Genomic DNA, 16,758 nt, shown 5'->3' with positions numbered 1-16,758 from the left:
GTGCATCCTGAGGACAAAAATGCCACCCGTTCAGTCCAGAAAGCACAGGAAAGCTATCTGCTGCAAGCAATCGGAAGTTTGTTGTGGGCGATGCAGTATGCTGTTTCATTACTTGGGACACATTTACACATACGCTGTCGTAATGAACCGAGGTCTCTGTGGGCTCGTTGTAGAGCTGAATCCCCAGTCCCTTACATTTGCATGGGACTTCAGATCTTTTCAGAGCGCTCTCAGAGACATTTGCTCATCTGAGGCTCCCAGTTTTTTTTTACTGTAAATGAGATTCATATCTTGCACATATTTTACATATTTCCGATTCTTTTGCCATCCCCTAACAAACCACAGACCCTCCCTAGACGTTATGAGTCAGCTTTGTATAAAACAACTTGCTCTATTTCCATTGTTTTCTTATTTTCTGTTCTACTCTGACTTTGTCTATGCTGCTTTTTGGGTCGAATTGGGTAGGGTTTGTTTTGTATTGCTTTGTTTTGGTTGGTTAGGTTTTTTGTTGGTTGGTTGGTTTTATCTTTTCTGTTTCTTCTTTTCACTGATTTTACATATATAAATCTCAATTTTCTGGTTTTGTCTGCAAGTTGAGTCTATTGTCTTCTTAGAGACAAATAGTCTTTTATTTTGGCTCTTTTACTGAGATTTTGATATGCTTCTATACCCAATGTAGAAGAACAGTTTGTATAAAATAGAAAGTATCCAGCAGGTAGTCCATATTTCCCTATATATTTCATCCTATATATTCCCTCTGCCGACTGGGTAAATGGGGGCAACTCTTAAATAATCATGATGCCTCTGAATTTCCTGCTTTAGTTAAGGAGGGCTACAATTTTCTTGGTAGGCTTGGTACAGTATTAGAGTTGATATATTCCAAGTGCCAGCCACGTTAGCCAACACACGGTTAGCACAGTGTCATTACAGCAGTCTGTGGTGGAGACGGGGAAAGCAGCGGAGTTGGAGCGTGGCCTTCCCAGCCGCCTTACCCACAGATGACTCCTCTGTAGGGACCCGTGTTTAACCTTGTCTTTGCTTTTGGGCATTTAAAACTCTTCTTCCTTTTTGTCCTTTACAAATCATGACTCACTGAACATCTTTAATAATATGGTTATTATTCTTCTGAGTTTCTTATTTGCATATATTCATTTAGTGAGCTTACAGCAGGGATGTACACATTTGTAAGGCTCGTAATAAATAAATATCACCCGGCTGTTTTCTACAGTGGTGTTATTTGTGTATACTCCCAGCACAAGAGTGATTATTTTATAGAAGCATTCAGAGCCTTGGCTGGTTTTGTTTCCTGTTTGACTTGCCTTATGTACTCTTTTTTTCAAGCTATAATTACATGCACACTTTTATGGGCCCAGGGGCTAGTGGTGGTATTATTATTTACCCCACGATTTCAAAAGAAGCCTACTGTCTGAAGGTCAAGGTGCTTCCTTGCGATGATATGGAAGGTGATTTTCAATAGTGTGTGATATTATATGGTTTATATATGAAAATTATACTCTGATTTCAATTTTCCTTCAAGCTTCTGATCAGGTCAAGGAAAGTTCTCCTCTTGGTGTTAATGCCCCCTCCAGCCCTCCTTACTGCCCTTCCAAAACAAGAAGCTTTCGTTCTAACATGACAGTCTCTAGCTCAAATATAATAATATAATTTGGTCTCTATTATACTTATTTTTATGTTTCCTTTTTTTTACATAAATGTGATACAGATACTTTATTTAAAATGTTAAATCTTTTCTTTGTTGAATACTTTTATTTAATTGAACATGTGAGTTGCAGATAGGACAAAATCCCTGAAAGTGTGACCCTAATGATTACAGTTAAAAAATATATCCAGGGGAGTCCATTCCAAAACTTGCCCCCCTAATTACAGCACATGCCCCTGGGAAACCACTGACTGCACGTCTCCAGAAGGTCTGGCTTGGTTTAGAGCTCTGTGATTGCCCCTTGGTCCCCGTTCATTTGTGCGTCTAAGGGACTGTCCAGTCGTCCATGACAGGAGTCACTTTGACATCAAGCAAGTCCCTGGGTTACTGACCAGGTGAATAAATAATCTACTCCCACGGCAGATTAAGAACGGTACTATGTCAGCATGGGAGGATGTATAAATCAGGAGTGACACTGTGAATAGAATGATTCAGAAGTTGGGATTTAATAGCTTAATGAGAGTCATTGTGAGTCATGATATCAGCTTTAGTATGATTCTAACAACGTACTTGGTAACACTAATGAGATTTGATAAAATAAAATTGACAATGTCCAAACAGCTGTGTACTTTCACAACAAAGGAGCTGTCTTTCAGAGCAGACTAATACACACTGCCTTGGGAGATTTTAATCAGGTGATTTTGTTTCCTCTTTTAGGATATATTTAAATTTGCAAGAACTTCTCCTATCCCAAGACAAAAGAGGTCCATTGTGGTATCACCAATTCTAATTCCAGAGAATCAGAGACAACCCTTCCCAAGAGACGCTGGCAGGGTAAGTCCGGCACATGACAAGCAGCAAAGCATGTTTTTATTAAAGGACAAGTATATGCAAGGCAAGCTATCTGTCTTGGTGTCCAGCCAAGACTGGCTTTGATCCCTGTGTAAGAGGCCAAAATGATTTTGGCAAGAAAATAATTTCGAAAGATCATCCAAAAAAAAAAAGGAATGAGAAAGGAAAGTAAAAACACCTTGACTATCACGATTTGGAAATCTATTTGGTAGAAAGTGAAGCTGAACGGATCCAGCAGAAGGTTATGCGTTAGGAACTAAACTGTCTTTAAAGTTGGTGTCACACAGGATACATTAAGACAGCAGCATGTTGACAGGTGAGGTGTCTTTACTGAGGTCATAGTTTTCATATGTTGAGAACCAGGAACAGCACTCTGCCACCTTTCTAAAACCCAGACCAGATCAAGGTGACCGAGACATGTTATCTAGAAACATGGTTACACGAGTCAAAACATCTTTCCTAGGAAGTTATAAGTTGAATAGTCATTGTTAAATTGGCCTTAATACTGATGTTACCTTATGTCAGAAAACATTTCAACAAATTGAGCTTAATGAATGAGTTGGTCATTATTAGAGATTCTAGCTGCATCCTTTCTATGAAATGGAAAGCTGCTCTGTTGAGCTGGGCAGATGGGGTCGGTGCAAAATAAAGAAATGGCTAAATATGGAACAAGAAATGGACCAGTCATTTCAAAGTTACTTATTTTATAGAATTAAAGCAGAGAGAACTTCCTTGACCCACTGAGTCAGATAGATGGGGTCACTTATGATTGGTCACTAATAATCTCCTGCTGTTTGGAAAACTGGCCTGTTTTAAAGTGCACTTTAGTTGTGTGGCATTTGACATGAATGACTCCATCCTGGCTTGGTTTCGTCTGTTTCTGTCCATGACAATGACCTCCTGTGAAACACATTAATACTAAGTACCTCCTCTCCTCATGAGGAAGACAACATGAAAAATCAAATTTTCACCATTTTGCATCTTTCCTAAACTTGGAATTTGAATATTGATGACTAGTTAAACAAGTGATCTCAGTGGCTGCTGCTGTTGGCCTGTTGATTCACGGAGTAGGTAGAAATGCAGTGGGTACGTGTTGTGTGCCACACTCCAACCTTGGGGCTGGGTGAACATAGCTATGAACGCATAGACAATACAGCTTGTGTTCTAATGTTGCCATAAGTAAATAAATAAACAGGAGAATTACAGAGTATGACTAATACTGTGAAAAACAGAAACACGGTGGTATGAGAAAAGGTGCAAATGGCAGGACCGGGCAGTGAGAGAGGGAGGAGGGAACCCTCACACAGATGCCTGCTGGCTGGTCTGAACACGTGACATTTAAGGAGGATGAGACAGCGACCACCATGGGGTCATCTGGACGCACAGCACCCTGGCAGAGGAAGTGCAAGTCCAAAGGCCTGAAGATGAGGAAAATGGAGTGTATTTGGGGGGCCACTCTCTGTGAGCCCAACACAGTCAGCAAGAGGAAAGTATGGAAGCTGAAGTCAACCCAGAGATGTGGGGAAGAGCGGCTTTCAGCACAGCTGCAGCCAGAGATTTCCAGCAGCTATCCCCAGGGGAGAAATTCTTCTGGCTGGTAGAGTGATTCGGGGAACAGAGTGGAAGAGAGGAATGGGAGCGAAGAGACCCACTATGATATGGTTTTTGTGGTGGTCTGGATAAGAGGTGGGGGGGACTTGGGCTCTAAGAAGTCTACTTCCCTTGGAAATGAGAAGTAGCAACAGTCCATTATCCTGGAGATCACTAAATACTTCAAACTACTGCCATGCCAAATTCGATTTTCATTTACCAAAACCTATTTGGAGGTCCAGAATAAGACACAAAGGGAAGCAGAGCTGTTCAAATGGACAGAGCTGGACTGATGCACCTTGCTCCTATGGACAGCCCTATGCCCTGTGACCAGGTTTCTGTCTGGATTTTCCTGGAGCAAGCATTCCACTGGCCAAGGCACTGGAGTCCATACGGCTTTGAGGACCTATCCCCACATGTTTGTGGAGAATTGCATTTCAGACTCTAATATAATACCTGAGACAGGGAATCTTATAAAGAACAGAGGTTCATTTTGACTCAGTTCTAGAGGAAGGATGGTACAGAGACCATCTTGTTGGCGGTCACTGGTTGAGAGCTGTTCTTATTGTATAAACCCTCCCGCTTACCTAGCTTGGGCTGTGCTCTGGGCTCAGGTATACCACCCATCTAGTTTGAAGGGGAGCCTTTGGGCAAAGAGATGCCATGTAGCAGCTACAAGTGGTATGCACTGCAATGGTGTAGTCCAGGGCATGGGGTCAGGGGACTGATGGATCCTGCTCCATCCCTAAACATGTTATAAATAGCTTGCACTGCATTCTAGGTTTTTTTCTCTTTGTCTCATTCTCTGCTCCACCTCAGTTCCTGGACTGACTTTCTAATACTGTGCACCTTTGCAGCCCACTATACTTGCTTCTCTTCATGAATAAATACTTGCTCTGCTCCAGGAAGAAAAATCTCAGAAATTCAGCCCACTTCATGTTAACAATCATATGCTCAGTATCTGCTATTTATAAGGCACTGTGTGGGGAACTAGGAGCTTAGTGGTGAAGGAAACAGACAGGATCCTTGATCTTGTAGGATAACGGACAGGGAGATGCCAACATCTGTTCATTGTTTATCAGGCCCTTTGCTAAGCACTTGCCATTTATTGTATTGAATTCCCATAACAACAACTCCATGAGGATAGTCTTCCAACATCTACAGTAGGGCAACAGGATTCCGAGGGGCAATCTGTCCACAATCAGCCAGCTGATTAATAGCAGAGGAAGCATCCAGGCACCTCTGAGATTTCAGAGTCTCCTACCCTGTATGCACGGTGGCTGCACCACCCAATCTCCACGTGCAACCCACTCCTCCGTGGAATGAAATATCTTGCCGGCAATTTCTCTCTTTAAAGGAGCATTAAAATGGAGTATAATTCTTCAATGTGCACCAAAAGATAAGAGTCATGGGGTGTAGACTAGTGGATATATGTTGATATATGATAAAGTACACAAAAATGTTAATGGTAAAATTTCATTATGGGCACGGAGGTGCTTGCTGTAAAATTCCTCCAATTTTTCTTTAGATTTCTGAATTTCATAATAAAGTGATAGTGAAAAATTAAACTTAATCAAATTTAAGATTACCATATATGATATAGGAGTTGGCATGGTGGTACCAAAACCCTTTTCTTTTTTTGTGTGTGTTGCATTTCAAAAGGATGAATGGAGGCTATCTATTTTTGACTTTCTTTCCATTTTTTTTCTCTCTTCTTTTTGGTCATGTTTTATCACAACCTAAATTCCTTTAGCGAAAAGAATTCTGTATACGAAAAGATAAAGACATCAAAAGCCAGATACTGAGGTGAACAAACCCCTCTGGGTCCCTTCCGTGGTCTGTGGCATGTAGAACTGATATCCACAGGAAGCCGTGCAGGCAGCTCAAGGGATGAGATAAAGTCTTGGCTGATGCATAATTTATCTATCTGCCAAATAATTAGATGATAAGTAACTAGATTACTAGAATTCAGGGGTGATTTCTGGTCATCAGAGGGAGTCATACTACAACCCTGACATTCTCTTTCACTACTGTTTGCTTAACCAGCCAATTGGGAGTGCAGGAGAGGAATGACCCTACAAACTTCTGGGAAACAGCCCCAACACACCCAGCCCTAAGAAACCAAGTTTTCCTCCTGGTATTGCTCTTTCCCAAGATACCTTCTGTCCTAGAAAATCTCTTCATGAAGTGATTCTGAAGCAAGGCTAGAACATTCAGTCCTGAGCGCTCTTCCCCAGACCTGTGAGTTCCTTACTATTTCTGAATTCTGGACAGAACTGGGAAGCTGGAATTGTGCATACTGGAGAGATGTGTACTGTTCCTTACGTGCACTTTTCCTCTCCCCCATCAAAGTGTGACTATTTAAAAATTTGGGTCATACATAATTTATCAGCCTTAACAATGTCTGACGATAAATATTTGATTGCATCTTTCCAGATTTTTTGAGTTCTTGGGCCTGATTGATTGAGAACAGGGGACTTTAACTCTGTATGATGGCATGGAGGTCTTTGGGAGATGTATTTTATTCTGTTTTATATTAAATTTGAAAGACAAGTCATTTATGAAATGCTTATTAGAGATTCTACTTTCATCACAAACCCTTTTCATCAAAACCAATGAAAGTACATTTTACTGAAAATCCTTTTTTATGTGCCTATAAATTGGCACAATGGGCATTTAGAAGGACATCCTTAACCCAGGATGGAAGAAATATGTAATTGGACCATGTGCTCTTCATAAAGGGAATCAACATAGATCATTAGAACAAATCATGGAAATCACTCAACCGGGACTCTGCTTTGATTGTGTCATGAATGTGAGTCATATGTGAAGGTAATTTACAGCAGTTCCTCAGCAGCCACAGAGGTGTGGACCTGCGGTGTACTGAGAGGTTTCCCCACGTCCCCACACTCCATACCTCCCACTTACGCCTCCCTGGGCAATCGGGCAGCGGAGGGCTGATTGCCTTGGAACTGAATTTGCTTTGCTCACTTAATGTCGTTTGCATCTTTGAGAACCCATGCACTGGACACCAAGGTACATCCTTGGGAGCTGGACTAGAAGCTGAGACTGAATCCCCAGCACCACCCCTTCTCACCCTCCTGCTGAAAGGCAGATCCCTGGCGAGTCCTGCTCCATCCCGTGGCTCCCTGTCCCCTTTTACATCTCTGGCTCCACACCCTTTATCCAAGTCTACATGTTCTCTTCAAAAATGTTCATCAATTTCGTTTCCCCCATTTTAGGCAGCTAGCTGTTTTATTCAATAACTGAAACTTACCAAGACTTTAGAATATAGGAGGGAAACTAGAACACAGGTTACCCAAGAAGCCCAGAGCCTCAGTGCTCAGGATTCTTCTTGAAATGAACATCACACTTTATTTCTATATTCAGATTACAAATATGCCAGTTATACACATGCTTTTGTATCTCCATGTCTTCTTTGATGTTTGTTTGCTTGTTTTTTCCGGTACTGGGATTCGAACTCATGATCTCGCACTTGCCAGGCAGGTGCTGTACCGCTGAGCTAAATCCCCAGCGCCTCCATGTCTTCTTAAACTCTGCCATCTTCCTGGACATACGCTCTTCGGCCTTGTTTGCCACACTCTGCTGTGTTTACATTCCTAGATCGCACTCTTCTCTGCAGAGAGCTCCACTCTACACCTCCAGGGCAGGGACCATGGACCGTGAATGGCCAGGGACTACTTGGAATGTGGGTAGCATAACCCAGGAACTAGATTTTACATTCTCGAATCATTTTAATTTGAGCTTGAAACCTCAGGTTTGATTTAACTATTGAGACAACTGGGCATGGGAATCCACCTTTTCAAGTGTAATTTCAATACATATGCAGATTAGCCTTTTTCCTGAAAAATACAGTGTCCAAATTAAGATATCCTATGAGTGTAATATATACACTAGATTTCAAAAACAGTACACACACAAGCACACAAAGAATGGGAAATATTCATTAATAAGTTTCACATTGGTTCCATATTGAAATAAAAATATTGGCATGATTAAAATCAACGTCATAGGTTTCTTTTTCTAGTCTAAAAAGGTGGCTTCCAGACATTGAAACTTACTCATATGGCTCTCACTGTATTTTATTGGCTAGTAATGATCAAAAACCTGTCTCTAATACAATCCCTCCACAGAAGTGTTGTTTTGTCTCTTTTAAACATTAATTGTACCTCTTTGATGATATGTTTTGAGCAGATACATATTTCCTTTCGTACTTTTCTTACCTTCAATGAAGCATCATTTATTAAGTGTAGTGGCCTGGCTCAGCGCTTAACATGTAGAGATACTCCAGTCGCATTTTCCTTGAATTCTAGCCACATCTGTGGCTGGTCAGACAAGCATTCACTCATAACTGATTAATTAAAATGATCATGGCTGGCTTTGTTGTCAGAATGGATTTAATAGACCATTATATGATCAGTCTGGATATTTCCAACCAATTTTAATTTTCTTCTATGGCAATGAGACCACCAGTTAAATAACTTGGCAGCCGACCATTATGTTAGGCCATATAAGCATCCTTACCAGATTGTGAAAGATTTGATATTGATGAGATTTTGTGTGTGCACTTGTGTGTGTGTGTGTGTGTGCGTATGTGCATGCACATGTGCATACATGCTTGTCCATGCAAGCAGAGACAGGGAGACAAAGATGGAGATAGAGAATATGCTTGCTTGTATTTTTGAATTTAATCATACATAGATGATAGTTTAATTCCACTGAAATGAAAATATTCATAACTGAATAGAGTCGATTCTAGCTTATATTTGTTGTCTAATAAAAGCTATATTCACCATTAGCAAGTATTGCACTCCTTCTGGAACGTTTAATTAATGATAAAACATAATTAAGTGGCTTTGTTTTTCTGCCAAGTAGGTATATATATATATATGCAAAAATGCCCTCCGTGATATACATTCAGCAGATAAAAGGCTCCCAGACTATGGAGGAAGCAGTATTCTTAATTCTGACTCTATCATCCTTTTAGTTCTCAATTTGAGAGGTTTCTAGGGCTTTATTGTTGTATACATTTGCCCTTAAAGTAAATTCGTATTTAATCATTTGTGAACATTAAAAGATCTGGTATTTCATCTTGAATTAACATCTTAGATGTAGGGATTTGGAGCAAGTTTCAAATCCCACTCTAATATTCAACACCTGGTGAGTGTCAGGATTTAAGCCAAACATGGGTACCCCTGCTGCTATGTTTGGTTTTTCCAGTAGTCTTCTAATGCAGACAACACCACACCCATTTCTCAGGTGAGAAAGTTGAAATTGACATAACAGTCACCCAGCTAAAGAGGGACAATGCCAAAAGCCAAACCTAAGACTCCCAATGCTAAAGCAGTGATCCATCCAGCATAGCTCACATGCATGTCTGAAGTTTCCATGGATACCACATGGGGTCACATATATAAGTGTTGTCTGAAATTCCATGGCTTCAAGCTAGACTCTGTGATATCCTAGCAAATAGTCTTTCTGGGGTAGGGAGCCCTGGCAGGTAGTGTTGCTGCCTTCTTTGATATAGATACTTCCGTTATAGCCAATTCCAAGCTACCACCTTGTAAGAAATCTGAATATTTAACCACTGGCTTCCATTAAGGAGTGTTCTAGCCCTCTACCGGCCATGGGGCACTGAAATGTGACATCAGCTGGGATCAGAGGGTGGCGTGCCCCGCGGAAGCCATGCTGGTGTGGAACCCCCCAGCCTGAACTGGTGCCTGACGCTCCCACCCATGTACCCCACACCTCAGCCAGTCTCTTTTCTGGGAGTCCAAGGGTTCCTTTTGGGCAACTCTGCCGCCTACAGATCATTAAGGACACACAGCCAGTACTAAGAGAAGCAGAGCTTGAACGTGCCTTCTCCCAACTCCATCACACTTTTCTTGCACAAAAAAACACCCAGAGTCCCCTCCTGAGGCTGACAAATGCTGTGGCAGTTGTCCCAATTCTACTTGGAAAGTGAGGAAGGGAAAGAAAATTCTCTTTCAAGTGAGGAGAAATGAGGCTAACCTCAGAAATGCTCGCTTGATGTGCAAGCTTGCACACTGACTCAGTGCCAGAGGTCGTGTCTTAGTTTAACAAATAGCTCACACTTTGACAAGCAGGGAGCCGCTGTCTCTGCCAGGCGAGGAGAGCCACTGTCTCCTACAGATGGCCCATTTTCTACTGGTATCTCTGCTGACAGCCCCGTTCGGAGGGAGCCACAAGGAATGAGGGAGAGCAGGAAAGGCCAGCTTCGCTGTAATTAAGAGGATATCACTGGCAGTTCTGCCTGCGAGGAGGCCACACCTGACCTCAGTCCATAAGGGCTGTGAAGAAGCAAGGCCCAGGGCACATGGGCCCCTTCACACCCAGATCACTAGTCCTGGCTTTAAAGGGGATGGAGACAGAAACAGGGCTGAATGAGGAACCCGTTACTTCCTTTGCTAGCTCGGAATGAACTGTAGATCTGAAATAGGGAGGAGAGGGGGCAATGTGGTGTGAGACCAACTAGCTGGGAATAGTGCCTCCCAGGTACCCGGGCTCCATCTTCCCCCACAGGTGGTGACAGAGGAGACGCAGGAAGCCTCTGACCTGCAAGCAGGAGACGGACAAGTCGAGACTGGGAATGGGTAGAAAGGAAGGTGGACGCGATCAATGCATGACATATGCATGTGTGCATGTGTCACAGTGGACCCCGTTAACCTGTACAATGACTCTTTGTGTTAATAGAAAGCCCTCCATTGCAAGGTTAGATGTTCCCATCTCTGGGTGTTTCACTGAAGATACGGGTGTTTCCTGTAGCACTGGGCTGTTTAAACAAAGAGATAAAGAAGGCTCCTCAGTATAATTTGCCTAAACTGGCAAGCACTCTTCTTTTGCTGAAAATTGAGCCTCGTCATTCATTCACTCAGAGATATTTGTTGAACAGCTACTACGTGCTGGGCCACTGTACTACCTGATGCCTATGTTTCCCCCTTCAAAGTACCCCTGTTCCAGGGGGTGCACAGGGTGTAAACAGGAAAATAAGGGCTTGACCGAGCCATAGGAGCCTGAGGTCAAGTGGAAAGAGGCAGTAACCCCTAAAAGGATTGATTCCTGAATGATAAACACCAGTTTGTAAGTGAAAGTAGGGCAGGAAGAAAGTTCTCTGGGTGTAGAGGAAAGTGTGGTCCACTGTCCCTGGGCAAGAGAAAGGACTGTGTGTCTGCAGAACTGAGTAACACGGCTGTGCTAGGGGAGGGGCTCAAGAATAAAGCTAGAGAGATAATCAGGGGCTAGAGGGACTGTAAAGCTACATGGGGGGAAGAGACCTTATTCTACAACAACAGAATGTTGTGAATTGTGGAACGGTGTGATCAGATTTTCAGGCTAGGAGGATTCTGTAGCTCTGGTTGCCATGGGTAACATCTGAACCCTGAGAAAACCAGGAAGAGGGGAGACCAGGGTCAAGGCTGGACTGTAGTCCAGGTGGGCAACCAAGGGCTCCTGGGACTTGACCAGGATGCAAGGAATAGCAGGAACTGGAGAGAAGACCCTGGGCGGTGCGGGTCAGGGATGGATGGTGGGGAGAGATGACACAGCCTGAGATTCCCTCATGGCAGGGAGCACTGTGGCTCTGCAGGGCACTGAACAGCCCTCCTTGGAGGTGCTCCTCCGCTGTGGGAGTGGGTAGGTAGACTAGGACACAAAAGCATCTCCCTTGGTGTCACACCTGATTTCCCTCTGAGTGGAGGCAGCTGCACTGCTCTTCTTAGAAATGGAGGGACTGCATGCTGTGTGGGTGGAGGTACAGGCTGACCAGAAAGTTGCTCCTTTAGGACATAGGTTTATGTGGTTCTACTCTCTTAGAACGGTCTTTCCCCGCCATGAAGAGCTATGTGGTATGTACGCCCGGTATAGCCCTCAGTGAGTCCCTGGCATCTTCACGTTGGGGGTCTAGACCTGAGGGGGTCTGTGTATAGATCTCTTCCCTTTGTAATCCAATGAATCTTCCTTGTGCTCTTAGAATATTACTCAAAGAAAGGTGCCACTCGATGCCAAAGGAGACCCTGCCTCAGCATGGCTTAAAACTTCCTGCACCGTCTCCAGTGATTGGCGTGCAGTTGCTCTGTAACAACTCTCAGTTGTAAATCCCAATGCCTTCACTGTTGCTGCTTTGAAATCTTAGCATATATATGTAGCACATGGGGACATATATGTGTATATTCTGCATAAAGATATTTTAGGTATACATATCATATATATATATATATATTTATATAAAATCAACCTTCTCCTCATACAAAGCTTCAAACCATGTACAAGCAGTCCAATGTAATCTTAAAAGCAGATCTCAGGACAACAGGAAGCTGACTCACTCCCACCTGGAAGGCTGAGGTTCACTATGCCCCCTCCTCCTTTGTCCTCCTGCTGGGCTTCCTTCTGGCATGGTATCTTTCCTCCCTAAGCACCTGCTGCTCCCTGGGCCTAGACCCTTTCATTTTCATTGTGCTGTGGGCTGTCAAGTGGGACAATGTATCTTCCGTCCTGGTAAGAGGAAAACCATGGTTAGTTGGACTTCTGTCTTCCGGGCAATCCTGAGACTTGCCAAGGAACACACCTGGAACCCAGCTGGGCCCACATGCCCTTCGTCATCCTCCTTCACCAGCCCCCTCATTAAGAGCAGATTCATCTGCAGCATCTCCTTACCAACATGCAGGATGCCCTCAGTGAGAATACACTCATCCAGTCAGCACCCAGATCATTAACCAGAACAAGACTACTGCCACCCCCAAATGCTGCCACATGCCCCTTTGCCGGCACCACCTCCACACCCCCCAAACGTGTCCAACCCTGATCTCTCATACCAAAAATCAGTCTCACTGTTCTGTACAAAATATAAATGACCAGAGGGGCTCTGTCCGGCTATTTTGCCAGCTTGCTGGTGAAATCAGTACATACTGTTGATACATTTAGAGAATCACAGCTATATGATGATATTCCATTTTCTGAACCCACCACACCGTCTCCCTTCTGCTGAGGAGTGTCTGGGTCACTTCCCATTGTCAGTGATGACAAATCATGCTTCTGTGAACAATCTTGAGCATGCCTTTGGGTGGACATAGCTATCTACTTCTGTTGGGTGCATAGCTAACTGTGACATTGTTGGGTTCACTTTATTTTTTTATTTTTTTATTTTTTTCCGGTACCGGGAACCGAACTCACGACCTTGCGCTTGCCAGACAGGCGCTTTGCCACTGAGCTAAATCCCCAGCCCCAATAAATCAGAATCTCTGAAGATGAAGCTGAGGAATCTGTGTTTCTTTTTTTTTTTTTTTGGTTTTTCTCCCGTACCGGGAACCAAACTCACAACCGTGCACTTGCCAGGCAGGTGCTTTTGCCGCTGAGCTAAATCCCCAGCCCCTGGGTTCACTTTAGTAGAGCCTGCCAAACAGTTATCAAAGTGGCAGGACAGAAGTAAATATGCAAATTCAATTTTCTGACTCTACAATGCATTGTGGGAGTGTGTAAGTGAAATGACCCAAGGCTTATGGTAGCAACACAGTTTTCCCAAAGGAGAAGGAAAATTGCGTAAAGGAAGGTTTGCCATATAGAAATGGTCAGTAGTCCTGGTATGTCAATAAGCACACATTTCCCACATCATCCTCGTTAGAAGCCCACCGTGAGCCATCAGGTCTCTGTAACATTCCCTAATTCCCTTCCTAAATCAGAGGAAACTACCTTAAACTTCGGCTACTCATTTTTTGTATGCATATTTATCAATGATCCTGTCTCCTCTCCATCCTGATTCAGAAAGAATGTGAAATATTTCATCTGGAATGGGCCCTTGAAGTGGCCTGGGCTCAGCATCTCACATCATTGGCAAGATGAAAAATGACTTATCCAGAGCTAAAAGTTGGGCACAAACAGCTTTCTTTTCTGCCCTTGTTCTAGCTTCCTTTTTGCCTACACCTGCACTTTTGCACCTTCACTGTCCTGGGAACAGGGGCCCAAGACTGGGGACCGCCCTGGGTTTTAGGAGGCTTGTCGTAGCTCAGGGGGGTAAATGTTGCTGTGTTCTCAGTCTCTGTCTCCACTTTTTCTGACACTGATCTTACCCCTTAAGTTTTACCTACTTTCATCACCATGCTAAGAGGGGGTCCAACCTCAACAGCTCAGCTCAGCTCAGCTCAGGGCTCTTGTTCCTCCCAGGGTTGTATGTGCAGGACTGACCCCTCCCCTGAGTGAGAAAGAGCCAGCAGAAGAGCCAGGAGGTGAAAATGTGGTCCAAGGTTCCGCGCTAGCCACTCCCTGCTTTGCCTGAGGAGAGCAACTTATACAGCTACACCCGCTGCCTGGTGGGCAGAAGTTTGCTCACCTTACCCGGACCATTCTTTGCTCAGCTGACTTGGGTCCTTCAGCTGGAATGCTGCCTCCTCAGGAAGGCCTGCTTGACGCCCCACACTGAGTCAGACCCTTCCGCATATGCAGCCCTTCCCCAGTCCTTCAGACTGCTGACCACACTGGCAATTAAAGCTGATTGCTCGATGACCTCCTCCCTGCTGTGCTGTAAGCCCTGGGAGAGCAGAGACATTCTCCTCCTTGTCTTGGCATCAGTATATATCTGGCAGACTAGGTTCTTCTCCATAAATATTTGTTGGATGGTTGGATAAATGAATGTACAAATGAATAGTCAAGGGAGGTCAGCTCCAGTGACCTCCATACCATGGCTGTGTCAAGGGCAGGATGTCTTGGGCACACCTTTACCTCTGGCTAGAGGCTCATGTGGTTACATATTCTTTTCTATGTGGAATAAATCTATTGCTTTTGAGATTAATAAAAATAGTTTTCCTTTACTATATCGGTTGCTGTTGAGTAGATAAAACGATCAATTCAGTGGGAGGAAGGATATATTTGAAAATGTCTCAGAAATTTAAATTAATATATGAATATGTATTTATGCCTATATAACTCACATTATACAACATGTTATGTAAAGTACGTTTTGTCTTGTGTTTATCTCTGTGGAGAGAAGTTTCCATATAGGTAAATATTACAGGTAATTGAAGCAAAACTGTTTTGAAAGAAAATGAGCTACTTTGATGCCAATATTTTATACACTGGTTTCATATTCTAGTTCTCTGTCTTAAAGTAAACTGAAATCCACACAGCCATTTATTAATTGGAAGGTAACATTTATTACCATGACTATCAAGATGGGACCCTGTTGAACTCTCAGGCAGTGGTCTTGTGTGGAGGGCCCCCAAGCAGTGCTCTTTGTTAGATGCTTCATCACACGTTTTTTTTAACCTAGCTCATTTACAGTGAGCTACATCCCCAGCCATTTTTATTTTATTTTAATTTTTTATGTTTAATTTTTTTTAATTTTTAAATTTATATTTAATTTTTGGAAAAAGGACATCCCTAAGTCATACAGTTGCCCAGGCAGGGCTCAAATTTGCTACCGTCCTGCCTCAGCCTGCCAGAGTGTGCATGTTCCGTTCATTGTGCATTCTTTTTATACTGTCCTCACCTCCTCTGTTCCCAGAGTGGTGTTCTTCAGCTACCACCTACACTTGCTGTCCCTCTACCTGCCGCTAAGAAGACTCACTACTCCTTGGAATTTGCTGCTTTGAAGTATCTAGGGGCTGGGAACTTCTCACCAATCCTGTGGTCTCAGCCCTGAGTGCTGGCATGAGGCTGACTCACATTTAGTTTATGATCTGCTGGTGACCACACATTTGACTCCTGGACAGGTCACTGAAACGCTCCAAGTCCTACTTTCCATTACATGAGACCAAGCTAGTAACACCTGCCAAGGCCACATTTAGAGAAGGGCTGATCACGCTTCACACAGAACACAGTCTCTGTTCCCGACCCATCTCCATGTTTTTCTCTCCCTTCCTGGGCAAGATCAGCCTACAGAGACAGAAGTGGCTCCCGTGAGGCAGTGATGTAGATTTGCATTTATCTGGAAGCTCAGGCATCTTTTATTCACTCTTCATAAGAGTTGAAGTTACCCTGTGGGTAAACACCACCTAATCAAGCTGCCACTGTATTCATGAAGGGTGCTAACTTGATTGAGCATTTCTCAGACAGAATACTTTAAAACTAAACATTTTTAGAAACAGTAGTCCAGTCTGTCCAGCAGCTATTCTCTACGTCCTGGCTGAGGGGCTGGGGACACACACTCCACAATAAACTCAAGTGTAAGCACCACAGGGTATGCTGTGCTCACCACTGGACATTTAGAGCTTGGAACAGAAGAGATGCTCTACAGATTTTTTGACTAAATAAGTATCTATTTCCTGAGCTAAAAGTTGGACACAAATGGCTTCATCTTCTGCCCATGAAGATTTTAAACTGGCTATCGAGTGCCAAGGTCCTGCTACAGGGGGTTAAGAGAAAATGAAAAGAGATACATTGAGACCAGCTATTTATCTATTTTTCACATGCTCAGGGCTAAATTTCCCTAAAAAATCACATATAAGTCCAACTGCCAGGATGAGTTCATCGCCAGGGCTGGGGATTCTGGCTTTGGTGAGTGGAGGCCTCCATCTGCTCAGGTGCCTGTTCTCAGAGCAGCGTCCTGTGTTACAAACATTGGTGGGGCTGGGCTTCTGTCTCCACGGTCAGCCGCCAGGTGCCTGCTTGCCCTGTGCCCTCTGGGC

General features: G+C 43.6%; 1 protein-coding gene across 2 annotated transcripts in view; it reads left to right on the top strand.

Moving 5' to 3' along the window:
* Positions 1-16,758, top strand: part of Cdh13 (cadherin 13) — a 1,142,761-nt gene that overhangs the window by 567,711 nt on the left and 558,292 nt on the right. For both annotated transcript variants that reach the window (XM_005413239.1, XM_013509197.1), the window contains one exon: positions 2,378-2,494. In XM_005413239.1, coding sequence (XP_005413296.1) covers positions 2,378-2,494 — 117 coding nt within the window. The remainder of the gene's footprint in view (positions 1-2,377; positions 2,495-16,758) is intronic.

The sequence above is a fragment of the Chinchilla lanigera genome, unplaced genomic scaffold (genome assembly GCF_000276665.1).
Source record: "Chinchilla lanigera isolate Chin_1 unplaced genomic scaffold, ChiLan1.0 scaffold00163, whole genome shotgun sequence".
NCBI classification, from domain to species: Eukaryota; Metazoa; Chordata; class Mammalia; order Rodentia; family Chinchillidae; genus Chinchilla; species Chinchilla lanigera.
This window is presented reverse-complemented; position numbering and strand designations above follow the sequence as displayed.